Source organism: Rana temporaria, chromosome 5, assembly GCF_905171775.1.
Source record: "Rana temporaria chromosome 5, aRanTem1.1, whole genome shotgun sequence".
NCBI lineage: Eukaryota > Metazoa > Chordata > Amphibia > Anura > Ranidae > Rana > Rana temporaria.
This window is the reverse complement of record NC_053493.1, coordinates 359,002,695-359,029,820: the sequence shown is the minus strand read 5'-3', so window position 1 is coordinate 359,029,820 and position 27,126 is coordinate 359,002,695. Positions and strand designations below refer to the sequence as shown.

Here is a 27,126-nt window from a genome sequence, read left to right as displayed (position 1 = left end):
CAAGCGCATCGGGTTCCTAGTAACGCGGCTGGCTCGGCAAGACAAGGACGTCATATGACGTCCTCCAGAACTAGAGGATTATCGTGCTGCCGTCAATTGATGGCGGCCGGTAGTAAAGTGGTTAAGGCAGCTCATATATTTGAATGGGCTGCCAATGCAACACAATGGAGCAAGAATTAGACATGCAACGTTCATTCTGATGTAGCACACCACAAAGCATGCAAAACATAAGAACGGATTCTTCTGGACAGCCGCACTCCGAATAAAAATTGCCTTTATTGTAAATCCAAATAAAAAAACAGCACTACATGTCACAGCACGCGGCAGAGCTGACGCGTTTCACACTATACTTAGTGTTTAACCGCTTAAGGACCGCCTCCTGCACATTTACGTCGCCAGAATTGCACGGCTGGGCACATGTACGTATAGGTACGTCCTCTGCTAGTGCCCAGCCGTGGGTCGCGGGCGCGCGCCCGCGACCCGGTCCGAAGCTCCGTGACCGCGGGACCCACGAACCTGATCGCCGCTGGAGTCCCGCGATCGGTCCCAGAGCTGAAGAACGGGGAGAGCTGTGTGTAAACACAGCTTCCCCGTTCTTCACTGTGGCGCCGTCATCGATCGTGTGATCCCTTTTATAGGGATACACAATCGATGATGTCACACCTACAGCCACACCCCCTACAGTTAGAAACACATATTAGGTCATACATAACCCCTTCAGCGCCCCCTGTGGTTAACTCCCAAACTGCAATTGTCATTTTCACAGTAAACAATGCATTTTGGTCCCAAAAATGTGCCAGAATTGTCCGAAGTGTCCGCCATAATGTCGCAGTCACGGAAAAAAAATCGCTGATCGCCGCCATTAGTAGTAAAAAAATAAAAAAAAATTGTAAAAATGCAATAAAACTATGCCCTATTTTGTAAACGCTATAAATTTTGCGCAAACCAACCGATAAACCCTTATTGCGTTTTTTTTTTACCAAAAATAGGTAGAAGAATACGTATCGGCCTAAACTGAGGGGGAAAAAAATGTTTTATATATTTTTGGGGGATATTTATTATAGCAAAAAGTAAAAAATATTGCATTTTTTTCAAAATTGTCGTTCTATTTTTGTTTATAGCGCAAAAAATAAAAACCACAGAGGTGATCAAATACCACCAAAAAAAAGCTCTATTTGTGGGAAAAAAAGGACGGCAAATTTGTTTGGGAGCCACGTCGCACGACCGCGCAATTGTCTGTTAAAGCGACGCAGTGCCGAATCGCAAAACCTGGCCGGGTCCTTTTGCTGCCTAAAGGTCCGGGTCTTAAGTGGTTAATCATAGCCGGTGTGCTGTGATATGTAGTGCAATTTTTATTCGGAGTGCGGCTGTCCAGAAGAATCCGTTCTTATGTTTTGCATTGCCTGCACCCGTGGTTCTGGGAGAAGCAATTATTTTGAAGATTTCCACACCTGAGCGCCATCTTTCTCTTTGGCATGGTAGGGCACTACTGTGCATTGCACTGTGCTTGGGGTAGCCTTTGGAAATGAGTGGCACAGCAACGCACTAAAGCATGCATAGTGCATTACTATAATGTATAGGTGTGAATGGTCCCGTATATATTAAACCGAACTCTAGGCAGATATAAAAGCACTACAAATGATCAAACGTTATCTAAACCCAACAAATATTTAATTTAGTGCAGATTACCAGCCCTTAGAGGCGGTGGCTGCATTTGTTTTATTTTTCAGGAGAGGTATTGTCGTGAATGTTATAGCAAGAGCAATATTTCTAGCACTAGACCTCCTCCATATCTGTAAATAGGTAACCTGCAAAAGCGTTTAAAATGTTGCCTATGACGTTGGAAAAACCGATGTGCAAATACTGTGTGACATAAAAAATTGCAACAATCATCATTTTATTCCCTAGGGTGTCTGTTAAAAAAAATATATAAATAATATTTGGGGGTTATAAGTCATTTTCTAGCAAAAAATACGGATTGAAACTTGTAAACAAAAAGTGCCAGAAAAAGCCCAGGTTTTTAAGTGGTTAAAAAAAACAAAAAGCAAATAAGAAAAAAAAATGTTGTTACAGTTTGCATACACACACTGTGTGGTCAAGGTAGTAAACTTGTATCAGTCCACAATTTCAAATAAAATATTTGCCCTCCAAAACAAATAATGCCTGCTTCACCATATCACTGAAAGTAGATATTTAACCACTTCCATACCAGGCACTTACGCCCCTTCCTGCCAAAGCCAATTTTCAACTTTCCGCACTGTCGCTGTTTAAATGACAATTGCGCGGTCATGCTACACTGTACCCAAACAGAATTTTTATCATATTGTTCCCACAAATAGAGATTTATTTTGGTGGTATTTGATTACCTCTGGGGTTTGACTTTTTTGCTATAAAAATAAAAAAAGACCGAAAATTTTGAAAAAAAAAGTTTTTATTTTTTTTCTGTTTTAAAATTATGTAAATAAGTAAGTTTTCTCCTTCACTGATAGGCACTGATAAGGCGACACTGACGGGCACTGATAAGGTGGCACTTATATGCGTGGCACTTATATGCATTGATAGGCGGCACTGGTGGGCACTGATGGACACTGAAAGGCTGCAATGATGGGTACTTATGGGTGGCACTGATAGGCGGCACTGCTGGGCACTGATACATGCACTGATGGGCACTGACATGCAGCACCGATAGGTATCCCTGGCGGCACTGGCAGGGATTTTGGGTGGACACTGGTTGGCAGCTGCCTGGGCATTGATTGGCAGCTGCCTTGGCACAGATTGGCATTCCCTAGTGGCCAAGCCTGGTAGTCCAGTGTGGATGCCCATCCCTGGTGGTCCTGGGCGGGATCCGAGGGGGGGCTGCGCTGACCCCCCCTGTTAGGAGAGCAGCCGATCAGCTCTCCTCTACTCACGTCTGCGCACAGACGGCGGAACATTTTGAGCCAACTTTCACAAAATGGGGGGAAGGGAGTTACCGCTCCAGGTGCATGTGTTTAAATGATCTATGTCCTCTCAGGAAATCAAGGGTGCAGGCAATGCACAAGGCAATTAGTAGAAAAGAAGGTATGGACAGCCGCACTCCGAAAAAAAACCTTGATGGTTGTCTTTATTTTAAAAGTATAAATGCACTACAAATCACAGCAAAAAAATACAGTGATGAGCAGCTGACGCTATGACTAAGCACTAGTGTGAAACGCGTCAGTTGGTCATCCCTGTATTTTTTTGCTGTGATTTGTAGTGCATTTATCCTTTTAAAATAAAGACAACCATCAAGGTTTTTTTCAGAGTGCGGCTGTCCATACCTTATTTTCAACTTTCACCAAATCACATGTTTTTTTAGCTCTTTACCGCCACCCTTTGGGCAGCTTCTGCTATTGTCTGATCTTTAGCATTGGTTCTGAGCATGCGTGTTTGTACTTTGGACTTTAGTCCGATGGACTTGTGTACACACGATTGGATTACCCTCCATCGGACATTTGTTGCCGGAAAGTTTGAGAGCATTCACAGCGAACATTTATCCGATGAAAAACCGAAAACAATTTTCCAATGGAGCATACACACGGCGGGATTGTCCGATAAAATACGTCCGTCGGACATTTGTTCTCAAAAAGTCTGATAGTGTGTATGAGCCTTTACTTTACACCATTACAAGCACTATGAGAAATTCATGTGCTGCTGATCTCTTGCCAAATTAGAGGTCTGACTTACCCAGCAGAGGCGTAACTAGAAATCACAGGGCCCCATGGCAAAATGTTTTATGGCCCCCCCTGCAAATAGACCCCCCACAAAAAAAAATAATCAGTGACCCCTTACATTATCGTATTTACTCCCCCCTTACATCAGTGACCCCCCCCAGACTGGCCTAGTGCCGCTGTCACTGACCTCCTCTCAGGTGCACCTTGCAGGGCTCAGTCAGTCGGCTCCAACTCAGCGGCGCTGATTTTATCCTATAGTCTACTCACCATATTCCACACACGTCATGACCTCCATCCCGGTGGTGCTCCCACTCTTGACTCCTCTCCAGCCTCCTTCAGAGACTGCAGACGTGATACAGGAGATGGGCAGAGGTTGAGGACATGATACAAGAGATGGTTAGAGACTGCGGGCATAGTACAGGGGGTGGTTAGAGACCAGTGGCGGCTGGTGCTCAAACTTTTTTGGGGGGGCGCAAACGAAAAAAAAAAAATTGCAGCCTCACTGTGCCCATCAAATGCAATCACTGTGCCATCAATTGTCACCACTGTGCCATGCCATCAAACGCAGCCACTGTGCCATTAATGGTCACCACTGTGCCATGCCAAACGCAGCCACTGTGCCATCAATTGTCACCACTGTGCCATGCCATCAAACGCAGCCACTGTGCCATGCCAAACGCAGCCACTGTGCCATCAATTGTCACCACTGTGCCATGCCATCAAACGCAGCCACTGTGCCAACATTTCGCACCACTGTGCCATGCCATTAAACGCAGCCACTGTGCCATCAATTGTCACCACTGTGCCATGCCATCAAACGCAGCCAACTATGCCATGCCATCAAACACAGCCACTGTGCCATCAATTGTCACCACTGTGCCCTTTAATTGTCGCCGCTATGCCCTTTAATTGTCGCCGCTGTGCCCTTTAATTGTCGCCGCTGTGCCCTTTAATTGTCCCCACTGTGCCCATTGTCCCCACTGTGCCCATTGATGTCACTGACTGTGCCCTTCGTCACCGCTGTGCCCTGTAAAGTGCCCCTTCCCCCCCCCCCCCCCGGCACTTACCTTTACTGGAGTCAGCCATCCACGTCCCTCGATGTCTTCTACCGCCCTCGATGACTGACAGGCGTCTCAGCCAATCAGGTTACCGGTAGCCAGAATAGGCCAACCTGATTGGCTGAGATGCCTGTCAGTCTTATACAAGGAGCGCATCCCTAGTGCATCCCTTGTATAAGCTTCCGGGACCCGAGGGCTGTACTCGGAAAGCCTATCAGAGCCGTTGGCTCTGATAGGCACTTCCATACAGCCAACCAGCTGCCGTTATTCAGATGGCCGGACATGAGCGCCAACCATCTAAATAGAACAGCGGCAGCGGCGATAATAACATAGATTCGTGCAATGCATGAATCTATGTTATTAGACTCAGTGGCGGTGAGAGCCAGAGGGGGCGGCGCTCCAGCGCCCTCTATGGACGAACTGCCACTGTTAGAGACTGGATGAGAAAGACTTGATGCAAAAGACAATTTCTGAAAAAATAGTGCCAGCATGTTTTATTTAGGTTTTGGGAGCAGGGAGGGGTTAGATACATCCTTGTCCCCATTTGTTTTAGAATAGGAAGAGGTTTTACCAGATTAAAGAAGTGATGAAACTTATGAAAGCCATTTTTTTTGCTGCCCGTGTCCTTCCTTTTCCCGGTGACTACCTCCTAATATCTCATAAGCGTGTTACAAAGACATTAAAGCACCACAAACTGAAAAAGACCATATGTGCCTCCATTGTGGGGACACTTATAGTTTACTGTTAGGACCACAGATTCCAGGGTGCCGTGACGTGGCTCACGCATGCGTTTGCATATGCGTACGGACAAAACCCCTGTTTTTAACGCATAATGTTAGACAGGTTAATTGGTTTTCTGCGAGCTGGTCAGTAAGCAGGCTTGGTTTTTCCTAGGCATTCCCCAGGCCTTTGTTGTGAAAAGGCCATTTAAACCCGTCACACCAATGTAACGCAAATATGCAGCCTTCAGCTTGAAGGGGCTGTAACGGGGTGATGCCTGCAGCTATCACCCCCGTACCGTTTTTTTTTTTTTTCTTAGAGCCAATAGTCATCTTTCTTACAATAACAGATGCAGCCTGTTGCAGTCAGCTATTATTACCAGCTGCAGGAGGGGATGTATTTTAACTTGCAAGAAACAAGTGTCAGAAATGGGCTTAAAGTGGAGGTTCCAACAAAAAAAATAAAAAATTCACCAAAAATCTAAAAAAAAAAAAAATGTTTTACTTACCCTAAACAGTTGTTGCTATGCGGAAGTGCTGAATCTGCCTCTTCATCGTCCGCTGTGGATTCTCTTCCTCCTCCTACACTGGGTGTCTTCTTGTGAATGGGGCGCGCTGCATTCTGGGAACTGTGTGTGTCCCAGAAAGCAGCCGACCCATTCACAAAGCGCCGCTCGCACATGCGCAGTAGGAAACAGGCAGTGAAGCCGTACCGCTTCACTGCCAGTTTCCCTTACTGTGGATGGAGGCGCTTGGAGCTGGTAGGATCGAGAATCGGCCTCGGCGGGGGCCGACATCGCTGGCGGCTAGGACAGGTAAGTGTCCTTATTAAAAGTCAGCAGCTACAGTGTTAGTAGCTGCTGACTTAATTTTTTTTTTTTTTTTTTTAAATGGAACATCCGCTTTAAGCATGGAGGAGATAATTTGTTTTTAATATTCAACGCAAACTCACCAATCCATGTCTTCATGCTTTATTTTGTTGAGAACCACTTTGAAAAACACCTGCCTAGCATTTCTAGCCACCATCTTAAGGGCAGAAAATTCATGGCGCATTTACTCTAGAATTAATCCACCCTTCGCTCAGGCGTGCTTAGCTGAGAAAGCCCCTTTCTGCAGATAAATGAGAAATAAATGCCCATAAAGACTCCTGGGATATAGGCCATCATTTTGGCCTAGGCCAGGTAGCAACATAAGGCTGAGAAATGGGCAATGTTGATTAGAGAGAGTTTAGTTCTGCTTTAAGCGATGGAAAAGTGTAAAAAAAAATTAAAAAGTTAATTCCTTTACATACTGCATACTAAAGTTCAGAAAAAAAGAATTACAGGACTTGCTTAATAATGTAGTAGAAAGTGCAATGACAATATGATTGGCTATCGCACAATTAAAAAAAAAATCTAATTCAGTGTAACAAGTAAAACACTCCAGAACCCCCCCCTAATATGAAATATTCACAGAAAATGAACGGTTACAAACAGTAGGACTGTTTATTTTTTTCAGTATTTTTTGCACAAGACAGCATCAACAAAATAAGTCCTAGGTTTACAACACAAAAAGTAGAGGCTTCTCTGACGCACAATATACCAGGTCTAGACACTGGAGGGAAAGAAAAAACGCATACAATTTACACTGAGGTTATCATTTGTTAATGATCAAAGAGGCCAATAGTATACACCTGTGACAGCCAGTCATTGTAACCCTTGTACCATAGTGTAGAACGTGCACACCTATTGTCACGACAGAAAACAAAACAATTTAAAGGAGCAACCCTGCTCAGCATAACTTTTTTTTTTTTTATAAAAATGACAACACAATATTAAAAATTTCAATATGTATAATTTATATCCTTCTCTGTGAAAGAAAGCTTTCTTGGTTGGGCCACAAGCCTCAAAATGCCAGATTCATATTCACAAAAAGTCATACCCCAGGAGGAAAAAAAAAGCTCCTTAAAAGGGGTTGTAAAGGTTTTTTTTTTTTCTTCTAAATAGGTTCCTTTAAACTAGTGCATTGATTTGGGGGGGGGGGGGGGAGCATGCTGACTAACCCCCAGCCAGAACATCTCAGATGGGGGAAGCTTACTGACGAGAAACAGGAAGTGAGAAATTCAGACAAAGAAGAAAAACATTTAGAAGGGAAATCGAAGAAAAAGGTAAGTGAACCAACAATGCACTAGCTTAAAGGGGTTGTAAAGGTTTATTTTCCAATTAGGTTTCTTTAAGCTAGTAAAAAATGGTAAAAAGAAAACTGCGCTAGGATAACGGAAAATGGTGGCCTGAAGCTCTACAAACGTAAGCAGCAACTAACCTGAAAACATAACAGTGTAAAGAAGTGAGAAAAATATAGTTGCACTAATATCAAAGGAAACCTTTGCAAAAAAGGTTGAATTCAATTAAAATACCTGTTTAGATAAATACACAAAAGTAAATTAGAAAATCATGAAATAGGCCATAATGTAGACCTATATGCAAAAAAACAAATAAGAATCATACATAGTGAACAAAACATGAGCTTTGAGCCCTGCATTGGGCTAAACCTAAAAACACAGTGAATTAAAAAAGGAAAAAAAGAGTCCATATGATTGCAATATAAGGAAACACCCAGTGATGATCATGTTGACAGCTGCTCGATCTTCTCAAGATCCGTAACATTAAGTGAATGCCACCACCCTAGTTTAAGTGAGACTGCTTACCAGAGCCAAAAGGTCCCTTGTAGTATAGGACCAAAACCAGCATAAGTGTTAAACCCAGCAGACATGACTGAACACTGCATCCATAACGGTGATACGATATGATGATACGGCAAGCTCCTCATACGACAAACTCCAAAACCAGCATAGGTGTTACAACCAGCAGATACGACAGAGCATTGCATCCATAGCGATGATACGATGTGGTGATACGACAAACTCCTCAGCATAAACGTCAATTGGTATGGTATCATGCAAAGAAAGCAGATGCCTCGATAGTGTAAAATCAATGGCTTATTAAAATATAAAACAAACCGTAAAAAAAAAACCTCACATTTCGCAAGTGTTAGAACAGCCTTAAACCTGCAGCGTCGGCTACACGCAAACAGGAAAACCCGTCCGTATGGGAAACCGAGCAAGTCGCTCGTTCTGCCCAACGCGTTTCGTGATAGGTCACGTCGTCCCCTGATTTGCTAATTTACGTTTGTGTATTGTTTATCCAAACAGGTATTCATGATTCACGTTTGTTCATATAATTTTCACATTTATGGTCACCTTTTTCGCGAAGGTTTCCTTTGATATTAGCGCAACTATATTCTTTAAGCTAGTGCGTTGTTGGTTCACTTACCTTTTCCTTTGATTTCCCTTCTAAATGTTTTCTTTGTGTGAATTTCTCCCTTTCTGTTCCTGTTCAGTAAGCTGTTCTGGCTGACTAACCCCCAGCAAGACCGGCTCGCTTACCGAGGAGAAACAGGAAGTGAGAAATTCAGACAAAAAAAAAAAAAAAACATTTAGAAGGGAAATCGAAGGAAAAGGTAAGTAAACCAACAAGGAACCTATTTAGAAAATAAAAAACAAACCTTTACAACCCCTTTAAATGTAAGAGTGAGGCGAGCAAGTCTTTGCCTATGGGAACTAATGAAATATGGAATGTATAAGAATGACCGAAACAAAAGATTTGAGATCAATTGCTTAATATCTGTAGATTATCTTCTTGGGGAAATCTTTTATGATCGATGAGTCCATAAGAGAAGTGATAGCATTTTTTTATCATAGTTAACTATTAACTTTTATACATTTAGCCCTTCTCCGCTATCTTTCGATTTTCAATGTCAAGTTCAAAAAGAAAAAAAAATTCTATTTGCGTACATTTTCATTGATGTACTAGTTTTATACCAGTTTTGTAGGTTTTCCCAGCTGGTCTCGAAATGTTTGTTCCTTTTGCCCACTTCTTTCTGCAACAAATCATCAGCTGGGAGACGGTCTTCATGCACCACCATCATTGACCACCTGATGTGGTCTGATCATATTTTTCTCTAGTTCTCCCCGTCTGTCTCCAAGACACCTTGCAGAAATTCAGAAATTGGGCTCAACATAGGATTTTTCCCTTAAAGGGGTTGTAACCCTACGTGTTTTTTCACCTCAATGCATCCTATGCATTAAGGTGAAAAAACAGCTTGCAGTGTCCTGCCCCCCCCCCCCCCCCCCCCCCCCGTTTTACTTACCTGAGCCCTGTATTTCCATGGGCGCGTCCCCACCACGGAGTCCCGACTTTGATTGGATAGATTGCTCCCGCTGCTGTAAATCAAATCCAATGACGCGAGGGCCGAGTTATACACTAAGGCCCAGATTCTCAAAAGGAGATACGACGGCGTATCTCCAGATACGCCGTCGTATCCGAGTCCGGCCAGTCGTATCTATGCGCCCGATTCTTAGAATTAGTTACGCATAGATTTCTATTAGATCTGACCGGCGTAAGACTCTTACGCTGTCGGATCTTAACTGCATATTTACGCTGGCCGCTAGGGCCGTGTACGCTGATTTACGCCTAGAAATATGTAAATCAGCTAGATACGCGAATTCACGAACGTACGCCTGGCCGACGCAGTACAGATACGCCGTTTACGTTAGGCTTTTCCCGGCGTAAAGTTAGCCCTGCTATATGGTGGCGTACCAATGTTAAGTATGGACGTCGTTCCCTCGTCGAATTTTGAAAATTTTACGTTGTTCGCGCAAGTCGTTCGCGAATAGGGCTGGGCGTCATTTCCGTTCACGTCGAAAGCATTGGCCTCTTGCGGGTTAATTTGGAGCATGCGCACTGGGATACTTTTACGGACGGCGCGTGCGCCGTTCGTAAAAAGCGTAATTTACACGGGGTCACATTAAATTTAAACACACGCCCACATCTACCACATTTGAATTAGGCGGGCTTACGCCAGTCTATTTACACTACGCCGCCGCAACTTTCTTTTGAGAATACGGCACTTGCCTGTAAAAGTTGGAGGCGTAACTTAAATAGGATACGTTACGCCCGCACAAAGATACGCGCATCTACGTGATCCTGGGCCTCTGTATCTATGGACGCCGAGTGTATGACTCAAGAACACGCCCGCAAGGTAACCCCCTTGGGAGAGAGCTTCCCAGAGGGGGTTATCCAATGTGGGGAGGAGCCGCTGTGGGACTCCAGAACAGGTTGGTCGGGGCCACTTTGTGCAAAACGAACTGCACAATGGAGGCAAGTATGACATGTTTGTTTTTTTTAAACACAAACCTTTAGTATCACTAAGGTTTTGCGCAGATTTTGTTTGCAAGTTACTTCAGTATACAGAACAAAATCTCTCTAGCCGAGGAAAAAGTCTTTGTTGGTGCATTGGGTGTAAAGGTTACTACATGTTTAGGAGCCCACAGAAGAAGGGTTTGTACAACATTTTTATGCACCTCTAGGAGTTCAACAATATATAGAACAAATGTCTTCTAAACTCCATCTAAAAAAGCCTACAGAAAATTGGTGCTCAATTTATACATTTCTAAATTTGGTTTTGCCAGGGGCTTTTCTGTAATGTCCATTTTAAATATTCCTAGCAAGGCAGAAGCAGTTTGGCCCGCGATACACATTCTGAGAAAAGGTAAGTGGAATGTAGAAGCAGCCAAAATTGTAAAATGAAATAGAGCCCTGGTTTACATGTTACTTTGAAATCGAAGTAGTGCGATTTCAAAGTAGCAAGGTCAGCACGATTTCAGCTGCTACTTGGACATCTGTGTGGCTTCATACACAGATTTCTATTGAAGTCGCACCTGAAATCAGCAAAAGTAGTGCAAGAACTACTTTTTCAAATCAGTGCGGCGCTGCAAAATCACACAATTGTCGCACCAATTGGAACAGTGCCATTGCCTCCAATAAGCTGCGGGTTGTCATGCGATTTGATTTCTTAAATTGCATGACAAATCGCTCCAATGTCAACCAGGTCAGATATTGGGATTTGTAGGCAGTATATAAAAGTTAAGTAGAGTTTTCCTTTAAATTAAGAGGTGCACAGTCCAAGGTCGCTTGCCTTTTTTCATTTCCATCAATCAGGTGTCGCCGCGACATTATATTAAATTGATTTAATGTATTTTTTGTTTATTTTGACTTGCTTGTTTATCTTTGGATGGGTCTGTGGCCTATATTGTAACATCTAATCAACAAATTTATAAAAATAAAAAATTGCACATTGACAACCGAACAGCAAAAGGGTGGTGCTTGAAGTCTCGTACCATATCTTATTACTTTAAAACTTGTACCCTCATAGGTTAGGCTTTGTAACCGATTTGGTCTTGGAAATGCTTTAACCACTTGCCGCCCGCCAATGACAAATTGACGTCGGCAAAGTGGTTGTAGAATCCTGACCGGACGTCATATGACGTCCTCAGGATTCTGAGCCGCTGCGCGCCCCCGGGGGCACGCATCGTGGCGATCGTTGTTGCAGGGTGTCAGTCTGACACCCCGCAACACCGATCTCGGTAAAGAGTCTCTCACAGAGGCTCTTTACCTAGTGATCAGCCGTGTCCAATGACGGCTGATCACAATGTAAACAGGAAGAGCCGTTGACGGCTCTTCCTCACTCGCGTCTGACAGACGCGAGGAGAGCCGATCGGCAGCTCTCCTGACAGGGGGGATTCGCGCTGATTGTTTATCAGCGCAGCCCCCCCTAGGGTCGCAACACTGGACCACCAGGGAAGCCCATCCTGGACCACCAGGGAAGGGCAACAAAAAAAACCAAAAAAAGTCTAAAAAAAAAAAAAACATTAAAAAATAAAAAAGATGCCAATCAGTGCCCACAAATGGGCACTGACTGGCAACATAGGAAAAATAAGTGCCGCCCCACAGTGCCACCCCACAGTGTCCATCAGTGCCACCCCACAGTGCCCATCCATGCCCAGTGCCCAATCACTGCCCATCTGTGCCACCCATAAGTATCCATCAGTGCCACCCATGAGTGCCCATCTGTGCCACCTTTGAGTGCCCATCTGTGCCGCCCATGAGTGCCACCTATGTGTGCCCATCAGTGCCGCATACCAGCGCCGCCAATCAGTGCCACCTTATCTATGCCCGTCAGTACTACCTCATCGATGTCCATCAGTGCCATCTCATCAGTGCCGCCATATCAGTGCCCGTAATTGAAAGAGAAAACTTACTTATTTACAAAAAAAATTTACAGAAAAAAATAAAAACGTAATTTTTTCAAAATTCAGTTTTTTTAGTTGTTGTGCAAAAAAACAAAAAAAAAACAAAAACAAAAACAAAAAATCGCAGAGGTGAGCAAATACCACCAAAAGAAAGCTCTATTTGTGGGGAAAAAAGAATGCCAATTTTGTTTGGGTACAGTGTAGCATGACCGCGCAATTGCCATTCAAAGTGTGACAGTGCTGAAAGCTGAAAATTGGCTTGGGCGGGAAGGTGCGTAAGTGCCCTGTATGGAAGTGGTTAAAATACATTTCAGTGAATATTCCTTCTTGCTCTCACTCCTATGCTGACATAGCTCAGTGCCAGTCACGTCCCTCATCAATGTCCTCACACAGATGTGTATTGCAGAGAATAGGGGAATCGGTTTCCAAAAGCCAGCCATACATGGATCAAAATTCGGGGACTGGCCGACCCATGTATGGATGAGCCAATTGTACTGGTGTACAACCAGCCTGTTGGATTTTTCTATATACGGCTATAGCTGCTAGCAGTAACTATTGAATTCTGCTGGCTGGAAATGCTTCCTGCTCCCCCCCTGGCAGAATACAATAGTGCAGCGGGAGGCATTCACCCATCAACACAAACTGTGTTGGAGGAATCAAGCCATTTTCTTTCCTTCCACCCATGGTGAAAGGAAAGCAAACTGTATAATTTATGGCCTGCTTAAGAGCCGATTGGCGAAAGCATTGGGTGCATCTCTGGTGACAGTAAGGTAAGACTATGAATATTGTTACAACCACGTCTATTTGACTGCATATCTACTACTGTGACTGCAGTTGGATTTTTTTTTTATCAAGGAAGCACGGTTCAGTAAAGACAAAGCACCAATAACAAATGGAAGAAAAACAAAATGACTTGGCTTGACACTTTATTCAAACATGGCAATAGGTGGAAGGTCCATTTGGTGAACCCCCAACTGGTGCATTATAAAGACAATAAAAAAAATGTTTTTTTTAAGTGAATAATTAATAAAGCACTAGTTCATACTTAAAGCAGTTTTGTAATATATAATGTTCAAAAGCTAACCTCAAAAATATATACATATATTATATATAAAGATAATGTAACAAATAAACACAGTTTGACAAAAGCAAGTCAGGAGTGCATCATGCAAGTGCAATCGCACACACAGGCAATCAATTGGTTTCATGTTACCAGCACATAAGACTTTTTTTTATTATTTGTTTATATTATTTTTTTATTTATTTTTTTTATTTATTTTTCCGACAGTTTTTAATATCAAACTAAAAAGCTTACAAAGAACATCTGAAAAGTTTTAGACATTAAATGTGAAATAAAAAAAAAAAAAAAGTTTGCAAATATATCAGAGCATGCCAACAGAACCGGTAATCGGTTTTAAAATACGGCAAACCATTTACATGACAAGTGAACCCTTTATTTAATGAGTCAACTAAAAATATACATAAAATAAACATCGCCAGCTGTAGTAACACTTTTGGAGCAGAAGGTTGTTCTATTCCTAAGGAAGCATAATACCTGCTGAATGAAATAAGATCATGTGTTCATATATAGTCGGAAAGTCATTGTTTTCTCTTAGCAGTGTGTATACAGTGGATCTCAACTCTGGGTTCAGTAGCTTTGCACATTGGAAAATCATTTCATTTGCCCAGTTATTGAGGAGTCGTTGACCTTCCTGGTAAAAGTTCAAGTCTTAAAAAGTCTAGTGGGGCTTCCATAATTTTATGAGCAAAAATTCATGCTTGGTCAAACTTGTACATTCAGATGAGACCAGAGGTGTTTGCTTGCTTAGCAAGATGACAGCTTACAAAATAAACTAGTTGAGGAGAACCTGTGGTATACAACAAAAATAAAACACATTAAAGAAAAAAAAAAGTGGAGGAAAAAGGAAAAAACTGAAAAATATGCAAAGAATAAGAGCAAAAGTATAAGGCTAAAAGAGAAAAGTAGAAGGCACAATATGCCACATTTACATGCTAGTTGTAACTTCGTAATACTGCCTATTAAATGGTATATCCTTGACATCACCAGCCAAACCACTGTACAATAAGGTGACCAGATGTCCACAGTTTCTGGGGACAGTCACCAGATTGAGGACACTGTCCCCGGACAAAGTCTGTCCTTGGATTGGATTTCAACAGGAGCTGGGGCAATTTCAAAGACAGTCCATGCAGAAAAAAAAAAAAAAAGGCTTAGGGGGTTGTATTCCCCCCCCCCCACCCCATTATCTGTGCCCCTCTCAGATGATCATGTACTGGTCAGAGCGGAGGGACTAATTTGTGAGAAAACACTTGTTAGGCACACATTTAACTCTTTAATTTCCCCTGTTATCCCCTTCCCAGTCAGTGTCATTAGTACAGTGACAGTTCATATTTTTAGCACTGTATTAGTGTCACTTGTTCCCACAAAGTGTCAAAAGTGTCACTTCGTGTCTGATTTGTCCACCGCTATATTACAGTACCCTTATATGAGTCGCTGATTGCCGCCATTACTAGTAAAAAAAAAAAAAAATATGTCCCCGGATTTCATTTAAAAAATCTGGTCACCTTGCTGTACAAACATATATGGCTAAACTAGCTCAAACTTCAGGTCAGTACCATTGCAGATAATGCTGGTGAACAGTGTATTCTAACAAAGCAGCAATATAAATGTTTTCAGGAAGAGGTTTGTGGAGAATAACCAAAAGTCAGGTAATGAAAATTCAGCAAAAAAATAAACACATTTTTGAATATGCTAGAAAAATATATATAGTTACAATGCAGTAAAGCAACCAAAGTCTAGAGAGACAGAAATACAACGTACATACCTCCTCCACAAGCATCAGGAAGACTATATGCACACCCATTCCTTAGGGTGGGTGATCAGTGCTCGAGCTTGGTCACTTATTGGGAGGAGAGCCTCTTCTGGAGAGTACTAAAAGTGAAGGCAATACAAACAGAAATGTGTTGTGAGATCGACGTTCTAGTAATCCAATCAAGCAAATCTTGGCTGTGATGCCAACAGATCAATCATGTTGATCGGTTGTTCTTGGACATAAGCAGGGTTGGCAGGGGAGGGGCAGGTGCCCCGGGCACAGTGTGGGAGGGGGCACAAAGTTACAAGTATGCAGAAGAATCTGTCCACCAAATAATCTGTCACACCACCCTATGGCCCAACCTCTTGCTGCTATGGAGGGGAGGATTGATCCTTCATTTGCCTGCCTCATCAGCAGCAGCCACATCCCTTCCCAGAAAGGAGAAATGCACCCTCTCCTGAGCTCAGGTTCCAGTCAATCGGGCAGCCTTGGGGCGGTCACAGTCCCGATGGCAGTATGGGTGGGGGGAGCAAGAAGGAGAAGAACTGAAGCTCTGATTACTGCCAGCCAGCAGACACCAGAGCTCTTCCCAGGCCACAATGAAGAGGTCAGAGGATAGATATGGGACTGTTTCTTCTCCTCTTCTGAGTCCTGACTGCTCTGCCCTCCAGACTGCCATGCTGTAAACCTACCCTGCCCCTTTTGCAGTGCAGGTTTATTAAAAGAGAAAGGACAATTCTTATTTAGGTTTAGAGTTACTGGGGCTTTTCAGGTGCTTTAACGATTTATTGCACATAGCACATTATAGCATTCTTTATGTGGAATACATGTAGCACCTTAAAAGACTCAGTAATTTTACCTTTTTAAAAATATGAGCATAAAAACTGCAAGAAATGTAGTGCCCAAATACAGCACAACTTTAAAAAAGGTAAAAAGTCTCCTTGCCGTGTGGGCGGGAAATGACCTCCCTCAATTATGTTGACTTGCTCCGTCCAGTTCCAGCCCTCTGCCTCATCACATACTATACAGGAACATGAACTCAGGATAGTACAATGGGAAGGCTGAAGTGTGGCCACAGCCAGTCACAACTATCACAGAAGCTGACCAGTCACAGCGCTGAAGGAAGAAATAAGCTGGACACACACACACACACACACACACACACACAATCTAAATGTGTGCAATTCAGGAGGGACTGGAGGAATTTCGATCTGTGTGTAGCGCTCCCTGTTAGACAGAAGCCAATGGGTAAAATGGGACTGCTAGAAAACCTTGTTTGAACAACAGCTTGCAGCTAAATCAGCTGCAGCACTGATCAGTTTTTTCTGACAGGGGAGAATCCCCAACATTACAATACAATGTCCCAGCGTGGGGGATTCCCGCATCCACTTCACTTGTGTGGGTGCAGGAATCAGTTTATTTCCCCCATTGGCTGAATAAAAAAATAAACATTCCAATTTGTGACAGTGAGCGGAGGTTCTTCTCCCTACAACCAATGTCAAATGTTGAACGGTGCAGGTTTATGGGGCTCCACCCACACGATCATTGAACTGTGAGCACTCTGCACATTTACTGGCCCATTTACACTGCTTAAAGCTCTGAAAAAAAAATGATAGCATGTACAGAGGAATGGGCAACAGGGGTGTGGGTGCCAGACATTGCACTCAACTGCTGCTCACAGGTGCAAAAAAATAAATGCAGTTTTACCAGTAAACGTGTTTTACTTTTCATTAAAAAGGTGAACTTTGCCTTCAAGTATTTATAGAGTATCTCACAAGATTAAGTACATACCTCATATTTTTGAAAAGATATAAAATATTTACAATAATGACACTTTGCTACAATGTAAAGTAGTGAATGTGCAGCTTGTACAACAGTGTAAATTTGCAGTTTCACAGTCTTGGCAATCTTTTTATAGCCACCTTTATGTGGGGCAACAATTCTTTTTTTCGGGTCCTCAGAGTTTTTTGCCATGTTGAACTTCTCCAATGACCACCATGAGAGCGAGCGATTATGCCAAATTTAACACACCTGCTCCCCATTCACAACTGAGAACTTGTAACACCAACGAGTCACATGACACCAGGGAGGGAAAATGGCTATTTGGGCCCAATTTTGACATTTTCACTTAGGGGTGTACTCACGTTTGTTGCCAGTGGTTTAGACATTAATGACTGTGTGGAGTTATTTTAAGGGGGCAGCAAATTGACACTGTTATACAAGCTGTACACTCACTACTTTGCTACAATGTAAAGTGTCATTTCTTCAGTGTTGTCACATGAAAAGATATAATAAAATATATTTACAAAAATATGAAATACTCACTTTTGGGAGATACTGTACCTTAATCCTCTGCCCCTAGACTAAAAAGGCAATTAAACCATGCCGCACACACACACACACACACACACACACACACACACACACACACACACACACACACACACCTCAGTAAAATCCTTGCGTCAGGCCAGTCTGACGTGCGAATGTCACTTTGTTTCATCGTATAGACTGCTCTTGATAAAATCTATATGACAAAACATGTCAACCAAGTGACATTAGCACGTTGGACTGGGACCAGAAATGATGATTCCGTCATGTTTGATTTTAGCGTGAGCACAGTTTGCACTTTCTACTTTATAGGTAAACACAATTTTTAAATAAAGTGGTTTGTTTGCGATACTACACTATAAGACTGCTTATACACTATAGGTGTTGCATGGATCTCTGTGCAGGCAGTCCTATTGATTTCAATTGGAAAGCAACGCTCACACGAACACAGCCAATGCTCACATTTTGACATCTGTATGGGTGCATGTCCCCAAACTTTCATCCGTTCAGATGTACAGCCCCAAATGCAAATTGAGAGCCGCATCCAATAAACTGCTACGTCCCAACTGACATAAATGGAACTGCCTATACGGGGGATGTACAGAAAACATGTGCATCACCACACAGGTAAACACGGCCCTTGCATGGGCATACACCCCATGAAAGCAAAATAAGGCCTTGTTCTCTTTTCTCTGTATTGAACCATCGCTGAAAAAAGTCATCTTCTAGAGCAGGTATCCTCAAACTATGGCCGTCCAGCTGTTGTGGAACTACACATCCCATGAGGCATTGTAAAACTGACATTCACAGACATGACTAGGCATGATGAGAATTGTAGTTCCTGAACAACTGGAGGGCCACAGTTTGAAGACCCCTGTTCTAGAGAAACAAAAAGCCCAATACGTTTCCCACATCCTAGCAGGCTTACCACCATAAAAAAAAAAGTGGCCTTACCTGATAACCTTGGAAGAAGTTCAGGATCTCTTTCATACCAGAGTTATACGCCAGACCCTGCATGCGCACTACTGTGGCTCCGTTGTGCAGAGGAAGACTGCCGGCACTTGCTGTGGCTGGGAAGAAGCCAAGATTACTTGGAGAACCTGGGGGACTGTGTGGGAAGAGCAGACAGAATGATGTAAAATTAGGATGTTCGGCACACCTCTGTTGACCACTATATTTATTCACTCCATCCATAAAACTGTTTTTTTTGTTTGTTTTTTAAGGCAGTGTTAAGAGCGTTAATGGGTCAACTGCAGATACCATCTTTAAAATCAATTTATAAAAACATCCAAAAAGGAACCAATGAATGCGCTGGTAAAAATGCACAATAGTGCGCTAGTAATAGGATATGAACATCAAAAAGTATCCAACTATGTAATCTTTCATTGCATTTTTCAGCAAAGCAGTTAAAATTAGCCCGGTGAACACATTTAAAAACGAGTATAGGGATACCTTTTACAACAATCTATGAAGGAAAAGGTCTAAACTTCAGCATTCTAATGGGCACACATGAGGAGCTAAAAAGGAACAGAGGGATTTGGTTTCAAATGAGGAATATTTGGGAGCTGTAACTTACATCTGATGGACTGGATATTTAGCAGGATTTCTGAAATATATAGTGTCACTGGTAGAGGAAGAAAAACATTTGATCAGCAAAACCTTAACTCCAGGCCGACTCCATTAAAGTCATATTTATGGATTCCAGAAAAAAGACTCCATAGTAATGATGCAGCAGTAATATTAAACAAAAAAAAATCATTAATTGCAATGAGGCCATCCAGATTAGCTTTAAACCAGGGGTGTCCAACCTTTTGAAGAGCGAGGGCCACTTAAGCCACATTTAAAAGCAAAATCGAAGGATGGGGTAAGTGAAGGAGGACTGCACTAAGGTAAAGGAAGCTATTTAGGGGGGGGGGGAATTACCTTCACAACCCCTTTAATAACAGTCTCATTCAGGTATCGCTGGCTGTTGCTGTCCCAGGCAGAGTGCATTTGGTATTACTCCGACTGACAGTAGTTGGCGTTATACATGAAGCATTGGCTTATGCTAAACCGCTATCCCGGAGCAGGAGGTCACGGGGCAACTGGTTGGGCACCCCTGCTTTATACGGACTGTTTACACACAGCTCTCCCCGTGCTTTATACAAACTGTTTACACACAGCTCTCCCCGTGCTTTATACGAACTGTTTACACACAGCTCTCCCCGTGCTTTATACGAACTGTTTACACACAGCTCTCCCCGTGCTTTATACCAACTGTTTACACACAGCTCTCCCCGTGCTTCAGCTCCAGGGACCGATCGCGGGACTCCAGCGGTATGCACCTCATTGACTTAACTCATAGTATGCCAGCACATTTTACATTTGGCTGAATTCCTGGAATTTAGTTTTAAAGAGGAGCACCAGTCTTAAAAAATAAAAGTTAGCAGCTACAAATACTTCTGGGTGGAGCTCTGCTTTAAGTTCTTTTGGATGCATCACAATGAAATGTGGCACTAAATTACGCACTTTTTTCAGCACACCGACACGAAACAGTGGTGTGAATTGCCCTGATGGACAAGGCATTTTGCATTGGGGACTGTGCTGGCCAAGGCTTCTCAGTACAGTCCCATCACACTTGGTGTAAATGAGCCTTTAAAAGCAGTTGTAATTTAGGAGGTCCACAATAATGAACATTGCTTTAGATATTAAAAATACATACATGCATGTTCAATAGGAGCATAGAGGCTTTAATTTTGTATTTATTTAAATTTAGGGGTATTCCCTGTAATTATTCTTGTAGAGAAGAGTTTTGACGGTACTTTACCTAGATTTTGAGAAAGGGCTGGTAATAAAATCCTGCTCTGCTTAAACTACAAACCCCACCCGTGACTTCTCCTACCATAATCCACCAAGACAGTTCTCTGCCAATTTCTGGATAATTTATTACAAAATGGCTGTGTCGACAGTTGTCAGTCGCACTCAGAAATATTCCATTGACTTAACATCAATGGCAAAGCTATCTGGCATGTGCATTTAGGATGGTCATTGAACATCCATCATGGCAAGTAATTTACAGATCTCAGAATATAACCTTTCAAGCAGGAACGTTGGGCTACACCTCTTCTTAGGAATGATGGCATAGAAGTAAAGCAACGTTGTCTGCATAGGTTACATTCTTTAAACTTTACTGAAGCTGCAGAATGCCAAGAAAGGAAGGCTGACCTCGCACACAACCATTATAACTCCAGGGCAACTGTTTGGCAGCTTGAAAGATTTCTGCTCATTACAGAAGCTTTTACTCCTAGAGATTTACTGCTGCTCACTCACCCATAACCCACTTACTGCTTCCCCAATGCCCTTGAATGTAAATATACTGTTACAAAGTGTACTGCCTTCTTCATACATTCTCTGGGTGCGTTAGGCTATGTAATGTAGTTTCCCCAACAGTCACTGTGAGCTGCCCACTTCTACTGAAAACAAAAACACTTTGTGGCTTTAAATCTGTACAGAAAAAACTGCCGCCAAAAAAAAAAAAAAAATGCTTTTCTTATGCGAAGACAACCTGTTGGGAACATTGCCATTGTAAAGTTTAAAAATGCCTAAGAGAAGAAACCTCATAGTTAAATTTTTTGGGTAGTCCTACAATTTTGGGGGCTCACGCTATTAAAAGTGACACCGAGTCATTGAAAAAAAAAAAAAAAAAAAAAGCTCTAAAGAGCCCTGAAAAAGAGGTATTTTGCATGCCTGTCTCTAAGTGTAGCTCACTTTTTTAGAGCTACAGCTGGCAAAGAACCCTCTGCAACAGACACTTGCAGGTACGTAGATAGCCTGGTCCTGAACTGTGTGATGCAGACAATTCTGCAACAGCCACAGTGCATACAGAGAACAAAGATACCAGGCAGCGGCAACAGGTAAGTATTATACCTTCATTTGCAGGGGCCTTTTCTGGGATTTACTGTGCCACAACAATTACTTGAAGTGCTCACATTTCCCAACTATATGGCCAAGGCCTATGCCTCATAAACCATTGTCCTGTACGAGAATCCCTCTGGGGGCCAAGGGGGAGGAAAAGTTAGAAGTATTGGGAGCTAGTCAGACGACATGTTAACCAGCAGGACAAAACTTCCCAAACTTTTTATGACCATAAGAACGAAGATAAGCGAGTGCAAACAAGATAGATTTGCTACATGAGAAAGTAGAAAGGTCTTTTAGCCTTCAAAATAAAAATTGCTTTATGAGGTACAGGAGTTTCTTTGCAATCTGTAAAATGGATGATGTGTTTTGCTTAAAAGCTCACTTGTAGGCAGGTGCCTGCTAGGGAGAAGTACAGCCCAGGCTAGGGAAGGGTTAAGCTTGGGTCTGCCTCATTGCTGGGCTTTTTGGATTTTGCCCTCCACCCTGGTCTATATATGACTAGGAGGGAGGCCTGGCTCGAAGAGTGAGCAGGACCATGTGGGAAACAAAAGGTCCAGATCACAGGAAAAAGATGTAGCCCGGAGCCATGTCCGTCTTCTACCAAAGGGCATTCTTCAATAATGGACTGCCAGCCTTGGACTTAAACCTGAACAGGTATGTTTGGGCAGCCACAGCCGAGAGGGACCGAGTCTGCATTGACCTGTAATGTTCAGAGGCATGCAGTAAAGTTTCTTGAACTGTTCAAAAGCCTGGTCTGAAGTTCTTCAAAAGGGGTGTATGGTGGAACATGGTGTATCAGATGAACAAGGCATGTAAAACACTCATGTGGCAAAAGGAGGAAAGGCACTACAATTTTCACCTAAATCTTATTAAAAGAGAGACAGTGCTGTAACCCAATCTGACACTTTTCACTAATCTGACTACATAAATGCTTAGGATACCATCTGTTAAAGGGACTTGTAAGAGGGTCTCAACTGGTTTGTGTCAGTTCAGTGAAGCAGAAGTGTTTTGAGAACAGGCAAAATTATTTCTTCTGATCACCACCTGCTGATGACTGATGGCAAACATGAATACACAGTTCATATACACCAGGGGTGCCCAACCCTTTGAAGAGGGCCACTTAGGCGACTTGGTAACTGGGCGTGGGCCACAATGAGTGGGCAGATGACCGGTCCATATCCACTCTGCACATACAGAGCAGACACCGACACAGCCTGCTCCACTCTATAGGTCCACTCATCCAATCTGCCCAGATTTACCCACACCAAGGGTGCAGGGGCAGTGCACCTGTGGATTTCCTGCGGGTTAGCTGCAATTTGCTATAGACTTCCATTCTATCCTGCAGGTGTGGTGCCCTTTCTGAAAGCGCACCAAACATGCAGAAATAATAATAATAAAAATAATCTCAGTGCAGGTAACCCATAGGTGTTCTGCTCTGCACCTGCGGATCAGTTTGAAAGCAGCCCAGCAATCAGTGCAAAACATATGCCCATATATACACCGATTTTAGTAATAAACTTAACTCCAATAACAGTCCTCCATTCAGGTATAGCTGGCTGTTGGGCATTTGGTATTATTCCGCCTGTGACAGGTGTTGGCGCTATACAGGAAGCATAGGCTTATGCGGCTCTGCAGCTGCATGCTTCCTCTACCTCCGGCTTCATTCACAACACTGATGCTCTGGAATGGCGAGTCTGCAACCCATTATCTGGGCTTGCCAACACCAGAGCAGGAGGTCGCGGGTCACATGTGGCCCCCTAGGCCACTGGTTGAGCACCCCTGATATTACACAGTTATAATAATTGGAGATACAAGTTTTTATAAACAAATCCTGATCTTCTGAAAAAGCTTACCTAGGGTAGTAAGCAGTGTAGTTCATGAAGAGCTGAGCTCCAGCTGGGTAATATGCAGCTGTTGGTGCTAGGGCCCGAGGATTCAGGAGCAGTGAGGGCTGGTACAGGGTGGCGGCCTCAGCTGGAATTACGGCCGTCTGTGCAGGGAACGTGTATGATGGAGGAGACAGACCTATCAAAAGACAAACAAACAAATGAGATGACCGAGGATAGGACTTTCCATAATGAACTTCTGTGGTTCTGGAAAAAAAAAAAAAAAAAAAGGGAAGAACAACCCACAGCTTGTTCAGATGCATCAAAAAAGGGTTTCATTTCTTTGTATCTAACAGTTGCAAACATTTCTTCATTTGCTTTTACACACTGTGTGGTTACAGCTCCCTATAACGCAGACCCACTGCATATTTTTTTTTAAACCATGAATACATTTATAGCTGCACTGAAGCCATTAGTTCGAGAATGAGAGAGGATTGAGAACATTTGTAGTATCCAGGCACTTTGAATAAAGTAATGCGTGTAGGCTACAATATAGATACCCGACTATGCCCATAACTGTATAGTAAGCTCTTCTGAAATGTTCAATGGGCCGGGTGAGGTCAACAAAAGAACAGATTCAATCCTGTTCCTGACACTGATTTAGTATGGCACCGCAATGACTGCAGAGATCCAGTGCAAACAAACCTGGCTTGCTGCAATGGGTAAAGCACGCTGCAATATCTTTCTATACAAGCCATTACATTTGTGTGCTGGCAAGTACCAGGGTACACCTCCTGACTGAATGAAATTGCAAGGTTGGTGCCTGCTTTACTTGCATTTGCAGCACAAGTCAAATGCAAGTCACCAAAATCCCACTGACTTTAAAGTAGTGGCAGTTCATGGCAGTTCAGAGGCTGCTTCATGTTGCACAGCAAAGGCAAAGCAAGTCAGCAGAGGTGGGCAAATGCAGACTTATGTCAAGCGTAGCCTTTTTTTTCATTCAAATGCATGCAACTAGAAAATGCAGAATTTGACAAAACTTGGTCTACTAACTAAATATTAACATGGTACAGTACATTATTTTTGTTACAGATGCACCATGTGAAATTACATAGGCAGTAAGCCAGGTTCAACTAGTGTTAATCTCAAAGAGTTTCTGCACTCAGCATGGCTCATCACCCAAACGCACCTGTAGAGCAAGGTGTGCATTCCACAGTTCTCCATATTTGATCAGAATTAACCCCCGATTTTTCCCTGAGCTCATGAAACCCTATAAAAGCATTATACCCACAGGGTACTAATACTGGAGCCTTTAGTCCCTCTACAACGTATAAAGTTGACCCATAACAAATATCGTTAAAAAGGTATTCAAATTCTGAAAAATTTGCTCCATATACAAGGAGATTTTATTACAAAAGCTCTGGATTAATAATCCTCTGAGGATATAACCATAAGGGATGGCCCAAGCATTATCAGACAATGGTTTGACTTGGTCATATAGTAACACGGTGAGTCGGAGCATTGCTCCCAACGGTACCTCATTTGGAACCAAATTACTTTGTCCTCATTTCCTTTTTGCTCCGACATTGAGGATTGCCCCTGGCAGCACTTATGGAGGCACAGTGGGGGGCATCCACCTCTGGCACAGCCCTACATATAGACCTATTTTAACTATCAAAGTTTTTCTACACTAATCATTTTATCCAACCTCTCCATTTTTGCATTTGCCATTTTGAATACTTTGTATATAGGAAAAAGTTGGTGAAATATAGTGCTCGTAGGTTTAACTAGAAATTTTTGCTGTAATAACTCTTATTACAGCACCCTGCATCAGTACTCCTCTCAAGCCCTAATGGGTGGATGTAGACAGGAGGGGTGGCTATTCACAAGCCCATCCTAAGTAACATACGCATGATGCTGAGCCTCCATAATGGAAAACATTCAGTAAATAAAAAGGAGTGGACCAGAAACAGTAGGGCTGTGGAATAAAGCCCTAGATACTGGTTGTCCTCCAGCAGGGAAATGAGGGCTCTACCGGACTTGCTGCAGCTTCTGGTGTACACTGCAGAAAGCACAGTGTGCAGTGAAATCAGAACACACAATTTCCGCACAGGAGATGAGCCCATACACCTGTGTAAGACTGTAGATAGGAATAAAACTTGGGTTTAAAATCACTTTCTGGGAGACCCTACAAACGTTGAGCCAAATTACACTAGTAGTAAAATAATGCTACTGCTGACGTTCTGAAATTGCAAGTTACCTGGCCACCTGTCAATCCTTGGACCTATCAGAAACATACTTACAAAGTCCACAGAGTATGTGGCTCAAGAGTTATAGATTCTCTGGCTGCCTGTATTCTGTATTTTGAGTTTGTATATTACATTAAAAGTGCAGATATTCAAATTGTTTAGAAAACTGGAATATTCTACTAAAAAGGGCAAAAGTAAACCTTAAAGTGGTTCTAAAGCCTTAAGGGTTTTCACCTTGATGCATTCATTGCATTATGGTGAAAAACCTATGCTGCACCCCCCCTCCTTTTTTCTTACCCGAGCCGATCCAGAGATGTGCACAAACGCAATGGCACCAGCTGCTCTCTCCTCATTGGATAGATTGATAGTAGCAGGAGCCATGGTCTCCCTCTGCTGTCAATTAAATCCTGTGACATGGATTTGGAATTATTTCTAATCAAGAAATTCTCTCGCAATTCTCCATATTTATAATTTGGAGGCACAGTTCTGTCTGAGAAAGTCACTGTTGCAACAAAACATTGTCCATTCGATGCAAAGCTTATAAATTCTTTGAGCATAAATGAACTACAAGACTCTCAGAATAGCATTTAACCACTTAACTGTGCTACAAGCCAAGCATCAGAGCAACTCTGGGAGGGTGTACTATGACGTCCTCCCAGAGTCGTGCGCCCCGTGGGGCACGTACACAGGTGAAATCCGTGACAGCCGAGTCCTGAGCTGACAGCAGCCGTTTACCATGTTGTAGCTCTGTCAAATGATGGAGCGATCACTTGTAAACAAACCGGCATAACGTTGGGTTCCTCTCTCCCCTCTCCATACTGATCGGTACAGTGTGAGCGGAGAGGGGAAAGATTGGGTGCAGCAGCGATGTGGGCTGGATCTTTAATGCCTGCAGTGCTGCTCTGTGCCCATTGCAGGACTCGTCCATCCATATTAATGCTCATCCATGCCACTACAGTGCTCATCAGTGCCTCACAAAAGTGTAATAGGTAGTCAAATTGGATTTGACATTTATGCCCCTAGAACACCTGACTGTGCTCCCTGCATGTTGGGCCTTTGTATGTGGCCAGGCTGTGGAAAAGTCTCCCACATGTGGTATCACCGTAGGAGAAACTATTTTGGGGTGACATTTTTGGTATGTAGAAATATTGTATAAAATGGACAACTTTGTATAATAAAAAAGGCGTTCATTTTCTTTCCACATTTTGAAAAAAAAAAAAAAAAAAACACATGTTCAGAACACTCATAATGCCTTAGATTATACGTTGGGGTTTCTTCTTTCCAAAATGGGGTAATTTTTGGGGAGTTTCCATTGTCCTGGTGCTCCAGGGCCTTCAAAAGTGCAAGAGGTAGTCAAGAAATGTGTAATTTATGTCCCTAGAATGCCTGAAGGT

At 42.8% G+C, this 27,126-nt stretch overlaps 1 protein-coding gene across 5 annotated transcripts in view; it reads right to left on the bottom strand.

Annotated features, from left to right (window-relative positions):
* Window positions 1-13,507: 13,507 nt before the first annotated feature.
* ESRP1 (epithelial splicing regulatory protein 1) overlaps window positions 13,508-27,126 on the bottom strand; it is a 92,714-nt gene continuing 79,095 nt past the window's right edge. For 3 of the 5 annotated variants that reach the window (XM_040354681.1, XM_040354680.1, XM_040354679.1), the window contains exons 13-17: window positions 23,511-23,682; window positions 19,337-19,384; window positions 18,715-18,868; window positions 15,442-15,548; window positions 13,508-14,466 (exon numbers count right to left, since the gene is read on the bottom strand). In XM_040354681.1, coding sequence (XP_040210615.1) covers window positions 15,465-15,548; window positions 18,715-18,868; window positions 19,337-19,384; window positions 23,511-23,682 — 458 coding nt within the window. In that variant the 3' untranslated portion in view covers window positions 13,508-14,466; window positions 15,442-15,464. The remainder of the gene's footprint in view (window positions 14,467-15,441; window positions 15,549-18,714; window positions 18,869-19,336; window positions 19,385-23,510; window positions 23,683-27,126) is intronic. The other 2 variants (XM_040354682.1, XM_040354683.1) reach the window with 1 other exon arrangement.